Below are 21,306 nucleotides of genomic sequence, written 5' to 3'. Positions count from 1 at the left end.
AAGCTAGGTCCCTCTGCCTCTGTCTCCTCACCCATAAAGTATATGTAGTGATAAAGATCTCTTAGGGTCCAGGCGTGGTGGCTTACACCTGTAACCCCAGCACTTTGGGAGGCTGAGGTGGGCAGATCACAAGGTCAGGAGTTCGAGACCAGCCTGACCAATATGGTGAAACCCCGTCTCTACTACAAATACAAAAATTAGCCAGGTGTGGTGGCACGCACCTGTAGTCACAGCTACTCAGAAGGCTGAGGCAGAAGAATTGTTTGAACCCAGGAGGTGGAGGTTGCAGTGAGCAGAGATCATGCCACTGCACTCCAGCCTGGGAGACAGAGTAAGACTCCGTCAAAAAACAAAACAACAACAAAAACCTCTTAGAGTTGTCAAGAGGGATAAATCAAATCATGTTACAAACTGCCCAGCAATCACTGGAGTGTGGTGGCCACTCAGCTGACGGCAGTGACATTGTTGGTCTTTTGGTGATGACCTGTCAGTTCTGCACCTTCTACCTTCAGGCAGGGGTGTTAGGGTCCTCTGCTGAGCACACGTACGTATGCTATGCAGCCACGTTCTGCAGTGACCCTCCAGCCATGCAGACCACACTCCTCAAACCCAGGTTATCTGCTGGGCCTTGATCAGTACCTGTCCCCTTCGTGTGAGTCCCCCACCATCTTTCTCTCCCATCTCCCAGTGGCTCCAGAAGTCTTTGCTACTCCGTGTATTTTCACTGCTGCCTCCTGCCACACCGCAAAACATCTTGCTTCCTCATGCATAGAACAAAACCAGATCCACAGCCTGAGCCCCTCAGCTCTCTGCCATCACACTTATGCTCTCTGCATCACCCTGCCAAGTGAATCCCAAATTATTCTAATAGAGACATTTCTCCCCTTTGAAGTAGTGCCCAACTTCAAAGGTGATTTTCTCTGTCTTGCTGGGGGAGTTGGTTTTATCGCTGTTTTCTTTTCTTTCTTTTTTTTTTTTTGAGACAGAGTCTTGCTCTGTCGCCCGAGCTGGAATGCAATGGCACGATCTTGGCTCACTGCAATCTCCGCCTCCCGGGTTCAAGTGATTCTCCTGCCTCAGCCTCCCGAGTAGCTGGGTCTACAGGTGGGCACCACCATGCCCAGCTAATTTTTGTATTTTCAGTAGAGACAGGGTTCCACCATGTGGGCCAGGCTGGTCTCAAACTCCTGACCTCAAGTGGTCTGCCCGCCTCGGCCTCCCAAAGTGCTGGGATTACAGGCATGAGCCACCACACCCAGCCTTATCACTGTCTTCTCTCTCCTGTAGCCTCAGCCTCTCCTGGCCTCTTCCCACTGCATATGAACCCACCACTCGCTACTTTGAAACTGTCCTAGCCAAGGTCTCAGGTCACTTTCCAGACCTGGCAGATAACCAAGAAGTGAACCTGGGTGTCACCTTGAGTCCTGCCCTCCCTGATCCGTCACGTGCATCTTGTCAGAAGATCCTGTCAGTGCCAGACCTGAGCACTTTCACATCTGCCCACTGCCCTCCATCTGCCTGGCCTTCAACCCGGTTTCACTACCCGACCTCCCAGATTCTGGACAGCAAGAGTGAGTCTTTTAAAATTTAATTCTGCTCGGTTCCAGTTCCAGGTAGGATTAAATGAGAAGGTTTCACTCTGCAGCTATGAAACGTGGACAGGGCCAGGCACGGTGGCTCATGCCTGTAATCCCTGCACTTTGGAAGCCTGAGGCAGGCCAATCACTTGAGGCCAGGAGTTCGAGACCAGCCTGGCCAACATGGTGAAACCCCATCTCTACTAAAAATACAAAAATTAGCTGGGTGTGGTGACACACATTTGTAGTTCCAGCTACTGGGGAGGCTGAGGTGTGAGAATCACTTGATCCCAGGAGTAAGTGGTTGGCAATGAGCCGAGATGGCACCACTGCATTCCAGCCTGGGTGACAGAGTGACTCTGTCTCAAAAATAAAATGTGGACAGAATGCACAGTGCAGCTATTTGAGCACCCTGAAAATTAAATAGCCACAAGCAGACTGGAGAAGACCAGAATCTGAGACCAAACAGGTGGTGAGGTTACAATTTTTTCCCTCCAGTGTCTTCTAGAATGGACTCAGGGGAGACCCAGAAGTAAGCAGACAGATAAAACTCCTGGAGAAGCCCTCTAGTTCAGGCTCAAGGAGGAAAGGGTCCCCTGGCAGTGATAGAAGTGGCAACGAGAGGCCCACAGGTGTCAAAAACTCAGAAGAATCCATCCATGCCAGTAGGAAGAGCTCTAGTCCCAAGAGGTGAGACAACCCCTGTTACATTTTTCTCTTACTCTTCCTACCACTTAGCCCCTGATATAGGTGCGGTGGTGGGAAGTGGGCAACCAGAGGACTGAAACAGAGAGCCTGAGAGAACCAGAAAAAAACAGGAGATTGCAGAGAGAGAACACCTTGGGAAAGTGACCCCCGTAACGTTGTTTTCATGAACTCCTGGCTTCACGTCCAAGCCGCACATGGATGGATCTGATCCTAAACAGCGTACTAAAGATTTTGAGAACTGAACTTAAAGCTATATGAATACCCCCGTCCCTGTGGCCACTGACTGGCACACATGTGGGACAGATCCAACTAGTACTGCAAAGGGCCGGGCGTGGTGTAACCTGGCACTTCGGGAGGCTGAGGCGGGTGGATCACTTGAGGCCAGGAGCTCGAGACCAGTTGGCCAACATGGTGAAAGCTCATCTCTACTAAAAATACAAAAATTAGCCAGGTGTGGTGGTGCACACCTGTAATCCCAGCTACTTGGGAGGTTGAGGCAGGAGAATCACTTGAACCTGGGAGGTGGAGCTTGCAGTGAGCTGAGATTGCACCATTGCACTCCAGAACAAGACTCTGTCTCAAATACAAAAATAGTACTGCAAAGGCTTTGAAAATGGAACAAACAGTGAAACCACCACCCAGAGAAGGCTGGTCCCTACATGTGACCTTAACCCAACTTATTTGATAGACTGCTAAAATGAAAATATCAAATTACCAACATCAGGAATGAAATAAACAATTAATAGCACAAACAAACATAAAAGGACAATACTACAAAAACATAAAATGGATTAAAAACCTACGTAAAAGGAATGCTACAGACAACTCTGCTGACAAATTTGACAACTTGGATGAAATGAACCAATTCCTGAAATATCAAATTCTAACATTTGCCCAAGATCAAATCCATAAACTGAATAATCCTATAACTATTAAAGAAGTTGCATTCATAGTTTAAAACACTTCAAAAAAGAAGTCTTCAGGCCTATATGATTTCACAGGTAAATTTTATCAAATATTTGAAAAAAGAATAACACTATTTCCACACAATGTCTTCCAGAAAACAGAAGAGGAGTGAGTAATTTCTTTTCTTTTTTTCTTTTTCTTTCTTTCTTTTTTTTTTTGAGACAGAGTCTCGCTCTGTCGCCCAGGCTGGAGTGTGCAGTGGTGCAGTCTTGGCTCACTGCAACCTCTGCCTCCTGTGTTCAATCTAGTCTCCTCCTTCAGCCTCCTAAGTAGCTGGGATTACAGGCGTGTGCCACCATGCCCAGCTAATTTTTTTGTGTTTTTAGTAGAGACAGGGTTTCACCATGTTGGCCAGGGTCATCTTGAACTACCGACCTCAGGTGATCCGCCTGTCTCGGCCTCCCAAAGTGCTGGGATTACAGGCATGAGCCACAGCGCCCAGCTTTTGTTTGTTTGTTTGTTTGTTTTTTGAGACAGAGTCTTGCGCTGTTGCCCAGGCTGGTCTCGAACTTCTGACCTCAAGTGATCTGCTCGCCTCAGCCTCCCAAAGTGCTAGGATTACAGGAGTGAGCCACTGTGCCCGGCCAGGAGTGAGTAATTTCTAACCCATTTATAAGGACAGCATACCCTGATACCAAACTGAACAAAGATAGTACAAGAAAAGAAAACTTCAGACCAATATTTCTCATGAGCATAGATGAAAACATCTTCAGCAAAATATTAACAATTTGAAACCAGCAATAAAATAGAATAGTGATCCATGATCAAGTGGATTTCATGCTAGGAGTGCAAGACAGGTGCAAGATAGGTTCCATATTTGAAAATCAATATATGGGGCTGGGGGCAGTGGCTCACACCTGTAGTCCCAGCACTCTGGGAGGCCAATGCAGGCAGATCAGTTGAGGTCAGAAGTTCAAGAGCAGCTTGGCCAACATGGTGAAACACTGTCTCTACTGAAAATACAAAAATTAGCAAGGCATAGTGGTGCACCCTTGTAGTCTCAGCTACTTAGGAGGCTGAGTCAGGAGAATCACTTGAACCCTGGTGGGGGTGGAGGTTGCAGTGAGTGGAGATCACACCACTGCACTCCAGCCTGGGCAACAGAGCAAGACTCTGTCTCAAAAAAAGAAAAAAAAAAAGGAAAAGAAAAAAAATCAATATAAATGGAATCACAATATTAACAATCTAAGAAAACTACATTATAATATCAATTGATACAGAAAAAGGCATTTGACAAAATTTAACATCATTCATGGTAAAAACTCTCAGCAAACTGGGAAATTCCTCCACCTGATTAAGGGCATCTTCAAGAAACTGACATCATATGTAGTGATAGGACACTGAATGCTTTACTTTCCCCCTAGGATCAGTAAAGTCAAGGATGTGCATGCTCACCACTCATATTCATCCTTATACTGGAAGTCCTAGCCAGTATTATAATGCAAGAAAAAAGAAGTCAAAGGCACACAGATTGGGAAGAAAGAAACAGAGCTATCCCTATTTGCAAGTGACGTGATGGCTGTGTAGAAAAATCCCAAGAAGGCCAGGTGCGGTGGCTCATGCCTGCAATCCCAGCACTTTGGGAGGCTGAAGTGGGAGATCACGAGGTCAGGAGATTGAGATCATTCTGGCTAAAACAGTGAAACCCTGTCTCTACTGAAAACACAAAAAAATTAGCCGGGCTTGGTGGCGGGTGCCTGTAGTCCCAGCTACTCAGGAGGCTGAGGCAGGAGAATGGCGTGAACCCGGGAGGCGGAGCTTGCAGTGAGCCGAGATCATGCCACTGCACTCCAGCCGGGGCAAAAGAGCGAGACTCCGTCGCAAAAAAAAAAAAATCCCAAGAAATCTACAAAAATATTTTTAGAGTAAATGAGTTTAACAAGGTCACAGGATACAAGGTCAGTATGTAAAGGCCAATCATATTTCTGTGTACTAACAATGAACAGTTGGTAACAAAAGATTTTTAAAAATCACTTACAATGACCCCATGAAATACTTAGATATACACAAAACAAATATAGTATCTATATGTAAATAGTGTTAAATACTGATGAAATAGAAGACCAAAATGAATGGAGAGACATACAATGCTCATGGATCAGAAGATTCAAGAGAATAAAGACATCAGTTCTCCCTTGACTGGTCAGTAGCTTGAATGCAAGTCCAATAAAAATCCCAGCAGGACATTTTCTTAGCACAGATAAGCTTATTATAAATTTATATGGAAAGATAAAGAAATGAGAATAGCTAAAGCAACTTTGAAAAAGAATAAAGTTGGAGTAATTACCCAATTTTAAGACTTACCACAAAGAAACAAGACAGTGTGATGTTGGCAAACACTATGTAGATTAATGAGATAGACATATACATTAATGGAACAGGATAGAGAGTCCAGAAATGGGCCCACACAAATATGGTCAGATGGCTTTTGACAGTGGTGCAGAAACATTTTAATTGAGAAAGGATAGTCTTTTCAACAAGTAGTGTTGGAACAATTGGACATCCATATGCAATAAAATGAATCTTGATTTATACTTCTTATTTATATACAATTTAACGCAAAATGTAAACCATACAACTATAATACTTTTACCGGTAATCCCAGCAGTTTGGGAGGCCGAGGCAGGTGGATCGTTTGAGACCAGCCTGGGCAATATGGCAAAACCCCATCTCTACCCAAAATACAAAAATGAGCCAGGCATACTGGTGTACAACTACAGTCCCAGCTACTTGGGAGGCTGAGTCAGGAGAGAATCATTTGAACCTGGGAAGCAGAAGTTGCAGTGAGCCGAGATTACACTACTGCACTCCAGCCTGGGTGACAGAGTGAGACTCCATCTCAAAAAAATAAAAATAAAAATAAAATGCAATTTTGATTTATGTCTCTTCTCTGGCTCGTCTTGCCCTCTAGACCCATCCAGCTTCTGCTGTCTTCACTGGCACACCATCTTGCTGCCAGCCAGCATGAATGCTGTACCTCTTGTTGGCAAAGTCTGTTCCCAAGTATCCAGTCCCTTCCCACACCCTATTTTCCTTAAATCTGTTTACCCTCCAGGAAGAGACCATTCAGGAAAGCCTTCCCTGAGCCAGCCTCCTGCCTGGGCCAGATGTTGGCTCCCAGGTGTTTGCTCCTCGGCTCCGCCCCTTGAACATGGTGGTATAGCAGTTAGTCTGAGCATGGGCTTCCTAGAGCCTCAGAGTCCCTGCTTGTCAGTCCCCTAGAAGCTTCAATTCTGTGCTTCCCAGAATCCCTTCAATCAAAGATTTCTAAGTCAGTGGGAGCAGAGATGCTGGAGCCGGCCTGCTTGGATTCAAATCATGGCTCCCACACTTATCCATTATGTGATCTTGGACAAGTTGCTTGCTGTCTTTTGCCTCATTTCTCTCCTTTGTAAAATGGATTCATGATAGAACCAACTCTTAGAGGTACTATTAGCTTAGATAATGTGTGAAGAGATCTTGGCACACGGCTTGGCAAATGCTCGACTAAAGTAAGCTGCAGTTATTGATAGTCGCTTTCGCAGCTTTAAAGTAGTACAGGTTCCCAAGTCCCCTGCCCTGCTGAAACAGAATGAGAATGACTTTTGGGGGCAGGGAGTACTTGTATTTTTCTTCAAAAGCTCCTTGAGTGGGATTGGCAGATTCAACAAATAAAAACACAGGTTGGAAGGGCGCAGTGGCTTACACTTGTAATCCCAGCCCTTTGGGAGGCCGAGGCAGACAGATCACTTGAAGTCAGGAGTTCAAGACCAGCCTGGCCAACATGGTGAAACCTGTTTCTACTAAAAATACAAAAATTAGCCGGGCATGATGGTGCATGCTTCTAATCCCAGCTACTTGGGAGGCTGAGGCAGGAGAATAGCTTGAACCCAGGAGGCGGAGGTTGCAGTGAGCTGAGATTGAGCCACTACTCTCCAGCCTGGGCAACAGAGTGGCCAAAAAGAAAAAAAAACACCCCACAGGTCACTCAGGTTAATTTGAGCTTCAAATACAAAACAAATAGTGTTTTAGGATAAGGATGACTCATGCAATATTTGGGTAGTGTTTATACTAAAATTTATTTATTGTGTATCTGAAATTCAAATGTAACTGGGCATCCTGCATTTTATCTACGAGTATTTAACCCTATCCTGGGAGACCTCAACACCCAGCCCACTCTGGGTCTGTGCTCCCAACTCCCTGGTCCAAAGGCAAACCTCCAAGTCAGAAAAGAGAGAGTATCCTTTTACTCAACACAGGGGGGCGCTAGAAGATTTCTTGTTCGCTTTCTTTTCTGTAACTCAATGTCTAGGGAAGCACCAGCAGGTTGGCTGGCTTGCAACAAATCTCTCCGTACCTGTGAGTCATTTTCCGATGTTCAGGTCTGTAAGAAGCTGATACAGAGTTGGCCACCTCCCTCTTGGGCCTTCCCTTCTCGGGGGCTAGCCTAGCGCCTCAGGGGCTTCTCTGTTCTTGCTTCTCCCCTAGGCTCACCTGCCTTCCATTGATGTCATAACTCTATTCTGATATCACAGCCCAGCACTTGGAATCCCAGGCAGCCCAGGTTCTGCCCTTAGAGCAACTAAGGCAGGCAGTTGAGTGGGGCGAGGGGGTCGGGGGTGAGGAGGGAGCTGGGTGGCTGGTGGCCCTAGAGGCTAACCCTAAAGAATACCTGGACAGCCTGCGATCCTATTGCTCCGAAATGAAAATCCTCTAAAAGGTAGGACTTCGAAGACTTTCCTCCTGTTCCTGTTGGCTGTGATCCCACTGAGGTGGAAATAAATTCCCCGGGAGTATGGCGTTGTTGTGGCTCTGTAAACAGCTCTCAGGAAACCTGCTGCCTGTGTGCCTGGGAATGTAAGTGGGTTTGGTCCACTCAACAGTCCTCTCTTCCCATTTGAAGGAATGGCTGCCCGAAAAACAGTGTTTCTTACTTGTTGTGGGAGTCATTCCTTAGTGCTTGGAGAAGGCCTGCAGATGCTGATCCAGCTTGTTCTGTGGCCTCTGTCCTCGCTCCCTAAGAAACTGGATGGGAACAGGGTTATGCTGTCCTCAGAACAAAGGGGAAATATAGGTGCATTCAAGCTATTGACCCTCAGACCCCTCGGTCCCGAGGAGGAGAGAAGCCCCATCCTCCCAACCGGTCGGATGGTATAAAGAGTTCTCTTATGAACTCACTGAGTAAAAATTTGACTGGTATGGATTAAACAACAATAAAAGAAAACCCTGAATAACTTCTCTCTTGCTTTGATGGACATGAAGTCTTCCTGGGGGAGCATGTTAAAACTGCTAATTCCTAGGGCAGGACCACTGAGATTCAGATCTGATGGTCATATGGCACCCAGGAAACCCCATTTTAATTTTTATTTGTTTTAATTTAATTTTTTTTTTTTTTTTTTTTATAGAGACAGGGCCTCATCATGTTGCCCATGCTGGTCTCAAACTGCTGGGCTCAGGCAGTTTTCCTGCCTCGGCCTCCCAAATTGCTGGAATTACAGGTATGAGGTACCTGGCCCTCCCCATTTTATTTTTTATTTTATTTATTTATTTTTGAGATGGGGTCTTGCTTGGTTGCCCAGGCTGGAGTGCAGTGGTATGATCTCAGCTTACTGCAACCTCCACCTCCTGGGTTCAGACAATTCTCCTGCCTCAGCCTCCCGAGTAACTGGGATGACAGGCATGTGCCACCATGCCTGGTTAATTTTTGTAGTTTTAGTAGAGATGGGGTTTCACCATGTTGTCCAGGCTGGTCTTGAACTCCTGACCTCAAGTGATCTGCCCACTTCAGCCTCCCAAACTGCTGGAATTACAGGCATGAGCAACCGCTTCCGGCCTTCCCCCATCTTTATAATAAACATTCCACACAGGGCTCCTGCCAGCCCTCCAAGCTTCTCACTTTGAGAAGCACAGTCTGCTCTGTCAGACTCCCTGGATTGCTTATTGCTGCTAGTTCTCTTCCCCCATCTCCAAATTCCGTGTTTTTCTTGGAGGGGGGTATAATTCAGCTTTACTCCATATATTTATTTAATGTGCTGAATCCAGGAAGACAAAAGTGATGTTGTAGGGCCCTGTTGTTCATCAGGTACATTGTATCTGAGTTTTTGGCCCCTGCCTTCTAGGCCTAGGTGCAGTCCCTCTCTCTACCTAAGAAAACCGCTTGTGTCTGTATCGGGAGTGCTATACCCTTTCTTCATCAGAGACTTTCTTTTCATGGTTCTCACCCGAACTGAGAAAATGGAATATAAGCGTGAATTATTGGTCATTAAAGCTGATAGTGGAGCCAGGCATGGCAGCTCATGCCCGTAATCCCAGCATTTTGGGAGGCTGTAGAGGGAGGATCGCTTGAGGCTGTAGTGGGAGGATCGCTTGAGGCCAGGAGTACAGAGCAGCCTGGGCAACATAGCAAGACCCCATCTTTCAAAAAAAAAATAGCTGGGTGTGGTGGCATGCACCTGTAGTCCTGCCTACTCGAGAGACTGAGGTGGGGGGATCGCTTGAGCCCAGGAGGTCAGGGCTACAGTGAGCTATGATCATGCCTGGGTGACAGAGCAAGACCCTTTCTCTAAAATCAAAAACAAAAAACTGGTAGTGGTGGAGGGCGTGGCTCATGGAAGGGATTGGTTTCTGTTTCTCTGATGGCCCTGGAATGAACATTGAATGGCACCTGGCAGGGCAGCCATGGCTCCTTGATTGCTCAGCAGCTCAAGGTGCAAATTCCTTCCTCGCCGGCTGCAAATTTGGGCTTTCCCAACAAAGCCACACAGCTTTTTGAACAAATAAACATATCTAGGTTAGTTCATAGGGTTTTTAGTTACCATCTTTCTTGTGTGCTCTTGAAGTTTCGAGCTCTTTGTATTTGACAGTGTTCAGGCATTCAGGCCTGGAGCCCGTGTAGTTGCCAGTGCTTCCCTCCATGCTCTTGGTCCGGTGGAAAGCAGGACGTGTCTTGGCCCTTGGTTCTTGGTCTTCGGGTTGCAGAATGAAGGGGTTGACCTCACCTAAACCCTCCAGAAAGCAGATGGTCAGACTCTTTTCCCTTCAAACTCTTCTTTGCCCTGACTCACACCTGGGCCATTTCATCCAGTGAGACTGAGGGAGGAGCAAGGGAGTCCATGTTTCCCCTCCGTGATGCCGGGTCAGGAAGCTAGACACAGTCTCCTTCGCATGGCGAGGAAGGGGAATACCTGACTGCCCATCTTGGTTTTGGGAGAGAGAAAAACCAGTGCCCAGTCTGGGAAATGAGGGTTTGGGGGATTGTAATAAAATAGAGGACAGGACTCTGCAGGTCAGGGACAGAGGTGCATCCCGAGGGCTCATTGCAGGCAGGGCCAAGTGGCTCACTGTTTGCAGCTTTAGCAGCACCTTGGATATAGTTGCTGCTCCGTAAATGTGTTGATTGACAGAGGCGCAGGTAAAAACCTCAGAACAGTTGGGCTTAAGGATGCTACAAAAAAACTCTGGGCTGGGATTTAATTTTTTTTTTTTTAACTGTTGTTGTTATCAGCCTGGCTAACACAGTGAAACCGCATCTCTGCTAAAAATACAAAACAAAACAAAACATAACAAAACAAACATTTAGCTGGTCATTGTGGCACGTGCCTGTAATCCCAAGCACTCTGGAGGCTGAGCCAGGAGAATTGCTTGCACCTGGGAGGCAAAGGTTTCAGTGAGCAAAGGTCACGCCACTGCACTCCAGCCTGGGTGACAGCGAGATTTTCTCTCTCTCTCAAAAAAAAAAAAAAAAAAAATGTTGTTCTTATACAAAATAAACAGAAGTGAACAGAAGACTCTCAGGAATCGTCACATACTTGTCACCCAGATGCCACACAGCTACCAGCTCATGGCCAGCCTTGTCTCTATGCCTCCATCCTCTTCCTCTATCTAAATCATTTTGAAGCCCATTGCAGAGGTCATAGCATCCCATTTGTTAACATGTCTGGATGTATCTTTAAAAGATCAGAATTCCGGTTTTTTTTTTTTTTTCAACATAACCGAAGTGCTATGATCATATCTAACAAATTAACAGTGGGTTGGAATAAAGTTTATTTAACTTTCCCTGTCTTAGAGAGTTTGCGGGAAGTAGAAAAGGGAATGCAGATGGCTGAGACAGGGGCCGCACATGTGCTTCCAGCAGCCAAGCTGGGCTCTATTCAGTTCAGAGAAACCAAAAAGAGGTTAACAGCTCTCAGATGGGAGAGGACCCGGCCCTTCTCAAGGAAGGGGGGCTGGGGCATTGGCAGGATGTGGTCTTCTGACCCTTGGCCTCATCAGGGGTCCTGCGGGGTAAAGGGTGAGAGGTGTGGGTTGGGGAGTTGCTAATGGGAGCACAGTCAGTTCCCAGGTATCCACATTTGGAGGAGGAAGAGCCACCAGAAAGTAACAGGAAAATGGTGGTCTTGTTCTTTAGGAGGTGTGAACAATTTGGATTTGGAAGTGACCCTATGACCCATATAGATGGCTGTGGCTTACCCCTGAGAGATCTGTATAAATCAATGCTAACTGAAAGAGGCCCAGGGTAAATGGGTCACCTGTGAGTTTGAATGCATGTGCAGAGCTCAAAGGAGATTGATGTTCAGTTCTCAGAGAAACTGAGTTGGATTTTCACACTGGGGGTGACAGCATTTGTTCTGAGCCCCTCCGCATGGGACTTTAGCCTGCCACCCAAGCCCAGGAGCCAGCCCAGAAGTGGCCACCTTATTTCAGTAGAAAAGTAGGTGTTATGGAATACGCCTCTGGGGGTGGGAGTTCTTCTTATGAAGAGGTCAGATCATAAGAAAAGTGGTTGTCTATAGTTTAAAACATTCTTGCAGCGGGGCGTGGTGGCTTATACCTATAATCCTAGCACTTTGGGAGGCGGAGGCAGGAGGATCACCTGAGCTCAGGAGTTCAAGACCAGCCTGACCAACATGGTGAAACCCCACCTCTACTAAAAATACAAAAGTTAGCTGGGCGTGGTGGCATATGCCTGTAGTCCCAGCTACTTGGGAGGCTGAGGCAAAGAGAATTGCTTGAACCAAGAGGCAGAGGTTGCAGTGAGTCAAGATCGCACCATTGCACTCCAGCCTGGGGGACAAGAGCAAGAAACTCCATCTCAAAAAAAAAAAAAAAAAAAAAAAAAAAAGCATTGTTGCCATTAAGGTAATTTAAGCATCATTTTCCTGCCAGGGCAATTACCTGATTACTAATTGTTTCCTTTGTAACTAGAAGGCATAATAGCACTTACCTTTGTAATTATCAGGTTGGAGAAGTTTATTCTTTGTTGCCATTTAGGTGTTAACCTTCACGTGGATCTGTAGCATGAGCACCGAACTCTGATGCAGGCAAGGCTGTCAACTCAGGATGTCACTAATTCCAGAGGTGGAGGGCCCCGGGGTCCAGACCGGATGCCTGACCTAAACCTGAGGCTGGCAGGACTGTGACATTTCCCTGGATACCCCCTGCATTTCACTTTGCCAGTTTGAGCTTTGACTGGAGATGGTCATGGAAAGGTTGAGACTGAGTATTCTGGGCTACAGAACTAGAAGGCTGGGCTCTGAGGTGGCCCCTCGGTCAGTTTGCTGAATCACAGTACCATGCCTGGTGGTATGAACAAGAATGGCTTAGTAAAAGGGACACAAAATTTGGGATCCTGGCATTGCTCTTGAGTCACTATGTGACTTTGGACGAGGCCCTCTACCTCTCTAGCTATTCTTTGCCCATCACAGGGACAAATAATGTCTGCATCATGAGATGGTTGTGAGAGTAAATAACAACAATAATATTTTTTAAATTAGGCTGGGCACAGTGGCTCATGCCTGTATTGCTAGCACTTTGGGAGGCTAAGGCAGGCAGATCACCAGATGTCAGGAGTTAGAGACCAGCCTAGCCAACATGGCAAAACCCGGTCTCTACTAAAAATACAAAAATTAGCTGGGTGTGGTGGCACGCACCTGTAGTCCCAGCTACTCAGGAGGCTGAGGCAGAAGAATCACTTGAACCCAGGAGGCAGAGGTTGCGTGAGCAGGGATTGCACCACTGCACTCCAGCCTGGGAAACAGATTGAGACTCCATCTCAAAAACAAAAAAAAAATGTTAAATTAAATTAAATAATACAAAACAAGTCTAGGTGAGAGGGAACCATGTGGAACAGCCTCCAAATGCCAGTCATCATCACTACCATTCCAGGCTCTTCAGCTCAGGTCCTTAGTTGACAACAGATCTGTGTGTGATGGTCTCATGCATGTGGAATGTCTTCTACCCACACTGGATACACCTGCATAGATAGTGATACAGTTCGGTTGTGTCTCACCCAAATCTTACCTTGAATTGTAATTATCACCATGTGTCGAGGGTGGGGCCAGGTGGAGATAATTGAATCATGAGGCGGTTTCTCCCATACTGTTCTCGTGGTAGTGAGTAAGTCTCACAAGATCTGATGGTTTATAAAGGGGAGTTCCTCTGCACATGCTCTCTTGCCTGCCGCCATGTAAGATGTGAATTTGTTCCTCATTCACCTTCCACCATGATTTTTTTTTTTTTTTTTTTTTGAGATGGAGTCTCACTCTGTTGCCCAGGCTAGAGTGCAGTGGTTCAATCTCAGCTCACTGCAACCTCTGCCTCCCAGGTTCAAGCAATTCTCAGGCCTCAGCCTCGTGAGTAGCTGGGATTACAGGCGTGTGCCACCATGCCCAGCTAATTTTTGTATTTTTTAGTAGAGACAGGGTTTCACCATGTTGGCCAGGCTGATGAACTCCTGACTTCAACTGATCAGCCCGTCTGGGCCTCCCAAACTTCTGGGATTACTGGCATGAGCCACCAGACTGGCTGCCTTCTGCCATGATTGTGAGGCCTCCCCAGCCATGAGGAACTGTGAGTCCATTAAACCTCTTGCCTTTATAAATTACCCAGTCTCAGGTATGTCCTTATTAGCAGCACGAGAACAGACTAATATAGATAGGGATCTGTTTTACTAATCAGTTTTTAAAAAATTATTTTTTCATGGTTTTCTATCCAGGGTCAATTGGTAGCAAGAAACAAAACCCCGCTGAGACTGGCTGAAGCACAAGTGGGGCCTGTGCTCAGGGTGCAGGAAGTGGAGCATCCATGGGGAGAGGTGTGTCCGCAGCTGCTCTCTCTGACACCCCCATTTCTGGTTCTCTCCCGGTGTCCCCTCTGTGTCCTTTCCCTCTGTAGCCTGGCTTCTTTGTTCCTCCGTAATTTCGTTTTGTAGGTGGGCCTGGCCTGGCCTGGCTCTGGCCTGGCCTTGTGGCTGCCATCTCTGGCTCCATCTTCAAATTCTTGGGTGAGAGGCTCTGGCACAGCTCAGAGCAGGCTCCCTGCCCTGGCCCGATCCAGCATGGTCAAAGCAGGGCAAGGTCATGCCTGAGGGGCTCCATGTCCACTGAGTCATTTGGGCTCCATGTCCACTGAGGCTGCCCCCTCACCTGTGTCCAGCCCAGGCCAAGGAACCATGGTGGGCTCAGACCCTCCTCTGGAGGGAGGCCAGGCTGACAGGTAGGCATGACAACCACAGATTGTGGAAGAGAAACCTTGGAAGACAAGGCAAGTTGCTGAAGGCACAGGCAGGAATCATGGAAGCTTCCAGAGGCTCCGGAGGGGCAACCTGGGATGCTGGGGAGGGCCTGATGAGCACAGGAAGGGCTGAGTCCAGTGGAGGCTGGCTCTTGGCAGCACAGTGGTGGCCCCTGTCCATGTATGGCACACCTGAATACAGTGGCACCAGCAGCCCAAGGCTTCCATGTGGTTCCAGAGCCTTGGGCTGGCTGGTGTGAGCTACTGTATTCCTCTGTAGGGGCCACTGCCAGTGGGGGTGCCAATAGGTGGGATCCAGACTGGCTTCCTCTGTCAGCCTAGGTTGCTTCCCTTGTTCTGTGGCCAGTGGTCTCTGGTGAAGGATATCTGTATCCTTCTGTATCATGCAGATGATTTGAAAACCATTGGTCCAGAGCTTCCACCTGAATCGGGATTGACTGTAGAAACTGAGGCTGAGCTTGAAGGTGGGAAGGACTTGCGTGTGGGCTCAGGCTATGGCAAGAGGCAGGACCTGGCTGTTTCATGATCTCCCTGCTCTCCACAACTTGGAGCCAGTTCTCCTTCCAGGGAAAGGACAGAGGCTGTGCTCATCCACAGGCCTCAATGCCTAGACACAGAAGGAACATTCTCTCCAGCCCCCAGATGTTTGGTGTGCACAGTGCCACACCAGTAGCCTGCCTTAGTCCAGGTGAGAGCAGAGAAGGGTACAGTGGCCATCAGGCAGCTGCAAGCCAGAGAATCAGGCCAGAGACAAGCCCCTGGGGCAGGCTGTGCTCTGACCTTGCAGGCTGGAGTTGACAGTTCACTGCGGCCTCAGGCACTGCCCTCTGGAGAGCCTGGGATGGATCCTGCAAGTTGCGACTCCTGTGGGTGAGCTCTGGTTTTAGTGACTGAGTGGTGGGTTTTCCTCCCCCCACAGCAGCCACCTTACATTTTTCTTTGGAAGACAGAAACACTTGACTGCTCAGAAATGAGATAGCTTCTCCTGAGGAACAAGGGTTTTCATCTGAATTAGGCTCTTCAGTCTCGGTACCGTGCCCACCGTGGAAGACCTGCAGCCACAAATGAGCCCATCTTTCCTTGTCTCTGTTAAGCACTAGAAGCGGGGAGGCCAGGCTGGCCCATGGGGTGGATGTCTTGTCATGAGTGAGGCAGCTCTGTGTTATAGAGAACTGTGCAGAGATGTCTTTTGAGCTCAGCCAAAAGTGTCACCTTCAGGGCCTGGCCACAGGAGCCCTCAAGTCCTACCTGTCCTAGGAGCAGCCCTGCTGGCTCTGGGCAAGCCTGGGACTGGTTAGGCCTGGCTTTGAGGCCACTCTGAGGTCTGGGTTTCCCTCTCCTCAGCTGAGTGATGTCCTCTGTGGCCTCTGCCTCTCTTGGCCTCAGCTTCTCGGCTGTTAGCTGGCATGAGCCCCAGGTACTATGAGGTGTCACACACCACACGGGGGATGGCTGCTGTTTTAAATGCATTTTTTTGGTCTGTTTGTTTTGAGATGGAGTCTTGCTCTGTTGCCCAGGCTGGAGTGCAGTGACATGGTCTTGGCTCACTGTAACCTCCGTCTCCTGGGTTCAAGCAATTCTCCTGCCTCAGCCTTCTGAGTAGCTAGGATTACAGGCTGCCTGCCACCATGCCCAGCTAATTTTTGTATTTTTATTATAGACAGGGTTTCACCATTTTGGCCCGGCTGGTTTCAAAATCCTGACCCTGGGATCCACTTGCCTCGGCCTCCCAAAGTGCTGGGATTAAAGGCGTGAGCCACCGAGCCTGGCCTGTTAAACGCATTTTTTTTTTTTTTTTTTTTTTAGACGGAGTCTCACTCTTGTTGCTCAAGCTGGAGTGCAATGGCACCATCTTGGTTCACTGCAACCTCCGGCTCTTGGGTTCAAGCAATTCTCCTGCCTTTGCCTCCCGAGTAGCTAGGCTTACAGGCATGAACCTGGTCTCGAACTCCTGACCTCAGGTGATTCACCTGCCTCGGCCTCCCAAAGTGCTGTATTACAAGGCGTGAGCCCTGTGCCTGGAACCTTTTTTATCAGAGCACCCTCCTGCTCCCCAGCCCAGGTCGGCTTCCATGTAGTGGAAAGGAGTTGCTATACGACTCCTTTCAAGCACCCACCCAGTTGCACTGTTATTCACTGTACCACTTTATTTAATGTTTTTTTTTTTTTTTTTTTTTTTGAGACGGAGTCTCGCTCTGTCCCAGGCCTGGGTGCAGGTGGCCGGATTTCTCAGCTCCTGCAAGCTTGCCTCCCAGGTTTATGCCATTCTTCCTGCCTCAGCCTCCCGAGTTAGCTTGGGACTACAGGCCGCACCGCCACCTCGCCCGGGCTAGTTTTTTGTATTTTTTAGTACGAGACGGATTTCACCGTGTTAGCCAGGTGTCTCGATCTCCTGACCTCATGATCCGCCCCGTCTCGGCCTCCCAAGGCCGGCCTGTAGGGTTACAGGCCTTGGAGGCCACCGCCCCAGCCTTATTTAATGTTTGACTTCCCTGACAATCCATAGCAACAGAAGGGTGGGGATTGTGACAACTGGCTTGCCACTGAATGCCCGGTGACTAGCACCCTGCTTGTCTCAGAGTACACATGCTTGAATTATTTGTTGGAGGAATCGGGGGAGGGAAGAAGGGAGAGAGGAATGCATGAATGAATGAGTGTGAGAAGTGGGCGCTGGTGCTCTGGCTAGACACAGTGGTCACTTTGGTCCACAGGCTCTGGGTGTAGAGCCTCTGGGCCACTTGGATAAGCAGTCTCAGGGTCCTCACAGAGCCAGCTTGGAAAAGCAAGTCCTTCCAAAGGATAGCTCCGAGTGTGGGAGGCCATGAGGGACTTCAAGGTGACTCCAGAGAGCTAAGCTAGAGAGGCACTCCAGCAGGGGCAGTGGAGTCCTTAGCAAGGGGCAGTCCAGGGGCAGTCACCATATTAGCCCTCCAGCTGCTGTCATTTGCGTGAAGTGCAGTGGGGGCCAGGGATACTTGGCTGTCGTGATAACACAGGTGTCTGAGTTTTTACCTATGCAAGATCAATGCTTAATGGTCTTCCTCTCCCAAGTGGAGGACTGGTGTCATGGGTGGTCAGGACAGTCCTGACCACCAATGAGAGGTGGCTCATAAGAGAGAGAAGGCAAGGTTTGGACTCCCCAGGGGGGGCTAGGCCCTTCCTTGGCTACTTAGCTGTGGTACCTGGGCAAGCCTACCAACTCCTCCAAGCTCTAGCTGCCTTGTCTCTAAAATAGGGACAGTTCCAGCCCTAGCCTACCTGACATCCACTGTGGGGACAAAGGAGTGTGTGCTGGCGAAAGGGTTGCCTAGGATCACCATTGGGGTAGCTGTCATTTACAGGGGTAGCCAACAATAAAGTTGGGCCCCTCTCAGATCCTCTGTGAGGTGACGGTGATTGTGGAGGGCATTGTCATTGAAGTAAGTGCCCAGGCATCAAGTTAGCAGGTGGTTTGTGTTATGAATGTGCCACCACCTGGGGCCCTTCAGTCAGAATGCTAGGAGCAAAAGATGTGTCCCTAAACATTTCTGCCTTTTAAGAAAACTGCTTCGGCCGGGCGCGGTGGCTCAAGCCTGTAATCCCAGCACTTTGGGAGGCCGAGACGGGCGGATCACGAGGTCAGGAGATCAAGACCATCCTGGCTAACATGGTGAAACCCCGTCTCTACTAAAATACAAAAAACTAGCCGGCTGACCTGGCGGGTGCCTGTAGTCCCAGCTACTCGGGAGGCTGAGGCAGGAGAATGGCGTGAACCCGGGAGGCGGAGCTTGCAGTGAGCTGAGATCCGGCCACTGCACTCCAGCCTGGGCGACAGAGCAAGACTCCGTCTCAAAAAAAAAAAAAAAAAAAAAAAACTGCTTCAAGTGTTGTACAAATATTCAATGGAAAAAGAAAAGCAGAGACCGTGCAAATCTCCTCAGATCTACTAACCCAGCAGTAATGATAGTTAAATCTTTACTGCAAGTATTCTGGACAATCTAGATATAGAATTTTATATCAGTGGGATAATCCCAATGTTTGGTTTTATAACTGACTCATTAAACTTGACAATATGTTGTGGACATTCCATGTCAATGAGTATACATCTGTGGCACCACTTTTTCTAAAAAGATAAATTTTATTGGGTACACTTAGGGCATTCAATAGATAATAAAATGGTTACCAAACAATGAGTATGTGAGATGATAGCATCACTTTTTATAGCATTTTATTATGGAAAATATCTAACATTTCTATGCATGCAGATATACACATATATGGTCCAGTTCTCATCACTTAGCTTTCAATAATGTTCAATTATGGCCAATCTTATTTCATTTCAGCCCTATTTCCCCCGTTATTACTATTTTAATATTGTGATAAATACATGCAACATTGAATTTACCATTAAAGGCATTTAGTACATTCACAGTGTTGCGGAGCCATCACCTCTGCCTAGCTCCAGAACATTTTCATCACTCGAAAGGAAACCCTGCACCCACTAAGCAGTGACTCCCCTTTCCTCTCTTTCAGCCTCTGGCAACCACTAATCTACTTTCCCCGCTATTATTTTACAGCAAACCACATCTGTGCACATTTCACTGTGCATCTCTAAAAAACCAGGAATCTTTTAAAAACATAAATTCGGCCAGGTGCAGTGGCTCACCCCTGTAATCCCAGCACTTTGGAAGGCTGAGGCAGGCGGATCACTTGAGATCAGGAGTTCAAGACCAGCCTGGCCAACATGGTGATACCCCATCTCTACTAAAAATACAAAAAAAAAAACAAAAAAAATTAGCTGGGCGTGGTGGTGAGTGTCTGTACTTGGGAGGCTGAGGCAGCTACTTGGGAGGCTGAGGCAAGAGAATCACTTGAACCTGGGAGGCAGAGGTTGCAGTGAGCCAAGATCGTGCCACTTCACTCCAGCTTGGGTGAAAGAGGGAGACTCTGTCTCAAAACACAAACAAACAAAAAAACCCATAAATTCAAGACCACACTCCTACCTGAAATCACAATTCTTTAATATAATTGTTCATATCCCTAATTATAAATGTCATTGTTTTCAATTTTTAATTTTTGTGGGCACATACAGGTGTATATATTTATGGGGTACATAAGATGTTTTTTGGGGGGAGGTTTTTTTTTTTTTTTCTGAGACAGTGTGTTACTCTGTTGCCCAGGCTGAAGTGCAGTGGTGCCATCTCGGCTCATTGCAACTTGCCGCCTCCCAGGTTCAAGCGATTCTCCTGCCTTAGCCTCCCGAGTAGTGGGACTACAGGCAGGCATCACCACACCTGGCTAATTTTTGTGTTTTTAGTAGAGATGAGGTTTCGCCATGTTGTCCAGGCTGGTCTTGAACTCCTGACCTCTAGTGATCTTTCCACTTCAGCCTCCCAAAGTGCTGGGATTACAGGTGTGAGCCACTGTGCCCAGTCTCATTTTCTTTTCTTTTCTTTTTTTTTTTTTCTTTTTCTTTTCTTGAGACAGGGTCTCACTCTGTCACCCAGACCGGAGTGCAGTGGTGTGTTCTCAGCTCACTGCAACCTCCATCTTCTGGGCTCAAGCAATCCTCCCACCTCAGCCTCCCAAGTAGCTGGGACCACAGGTGCATGCCACCATGCCTGACTAATTTTTGTATTTTTAGTAGAGATGGGATTTCACCATGTTGCCCAGGCTGGTCTCCAACTCCTGAGGTCAAATGATCTGCCCGCCTGTCTCCCAACATGCTGGGATTACAGGTGTGAGTACTGCACCTGGCCTAATAAATATCATTGTTAATGGTGCATGATATTTCATTAAATAGATATAACGTACTTCACTGAAACATTTTTGAAAATGTTTGCCAGTTCATTCAGTTGCATTCTGGTTGTTGGCAGTATTTCTCTATTGCCAACAGAAGGCACTGGGACAAGCATTTCTGTGCTCACATTTTTTTTTTTTTCCTTTTTTTTTTTTGGAACTGGTGTGGTTATTTCCTAAGGGTGAATTCTTAGAAAAGGGATGACTGGGTCAAGTGCATGCTTCACATTTTGATACTGTTGCTGAGTTATCCTCCATCAATGTTGGTCCAGTTTACACTCCCCTTGGCAGAAAATGTATGACTTAGTTAAGGGAAGATACTTCCTGGAAATATTCACATGTTAATCCTTTCCCCTAGCTCAAGTAAAAGTACCACTACTGCCCAAGACCATGGGAACCCACCTCGTGCATCAGCATGACCTGGATGTGAGACCTGGAGTCAAAGGAGATCATTTTGGAGCTTTAAGATTTGACTGCCCGGCCGGGCACAGTGTCTCACGCCTGTAATCGCAGCACTTTGGGAGGCTGAGGCGGGTGGATCACGAGTTCAGGAGATCGAGACCATCCTGGCTAACACAGTGAAACCCCATCTCTACTAAAAATACAAAAAATTAGCCAGGCGTGGTGGCGGGCGCCTGTAGTCCCAGCTACTCGGGAGGCTGAGGCAGGAAATGGCGTGAACCCGGGAGGCGGAACTTGCAGTGAGCCAAGATCGCGCCACTGCACTCTAGTCTGGGAGACACAGCAGACTCCGTCTCAAAAAAAA

At 47.6% G+C, this 21,306-nt stretch overlaps 1 protein-coding gene across 1 annotated transcript in view; it reads left to right on the top strand.

Annotated features, from left to right (window-relative positions):
• Positions 1 to 7,805: 7,805 nt before the first annotated feature.
• OSBP2 (oxysterol binding protein 2) overlaps positions 7,806 to 21,306 on the top strand; it is a 144,776-nt gene continuing 131,275 nt past the window's right edge. Inside the window, exons 1-2 of the mRNA XM_017868937.1 lie at positions 7,806 to 7,950; positions 14,224 to 14,322. Coding sequence (XP_017724426.1) covers positions 14,313 to 14,322 — 10 coding nt within the window. The 5' untranslated portion in view covers positions 7,806 to 7,950; positions 14,224 to 14,312. The remainder of the gene's footprint in view (positions 7,951 to 14,223; positions 14,323 to 21,306) is intronic.

The sequence above is a fragment of the Rhinopithecus bieti genome, unplaced genomic scaffold (genome assembly GCF_001698545.2).
Source record: "Rhinopithecus bieti isolate Rb0 unplaced genomic scaffold, ASM169854v2 scaffold_4666, whole genome shotgun sequence".
In the NCBI taxonomy this organism is placed as follows: Eukaryota; Metazoa; Chordata; class Mammalia; order Primates; family Cercopithecidae; genus Rhinopithecus; species Rhinopithecus bieti.
The sequence above is the reverse complement of the archived record's forward strand: the minus strand, read 5'-3'. Positions and strand labels throughout refer to the sequence as shown.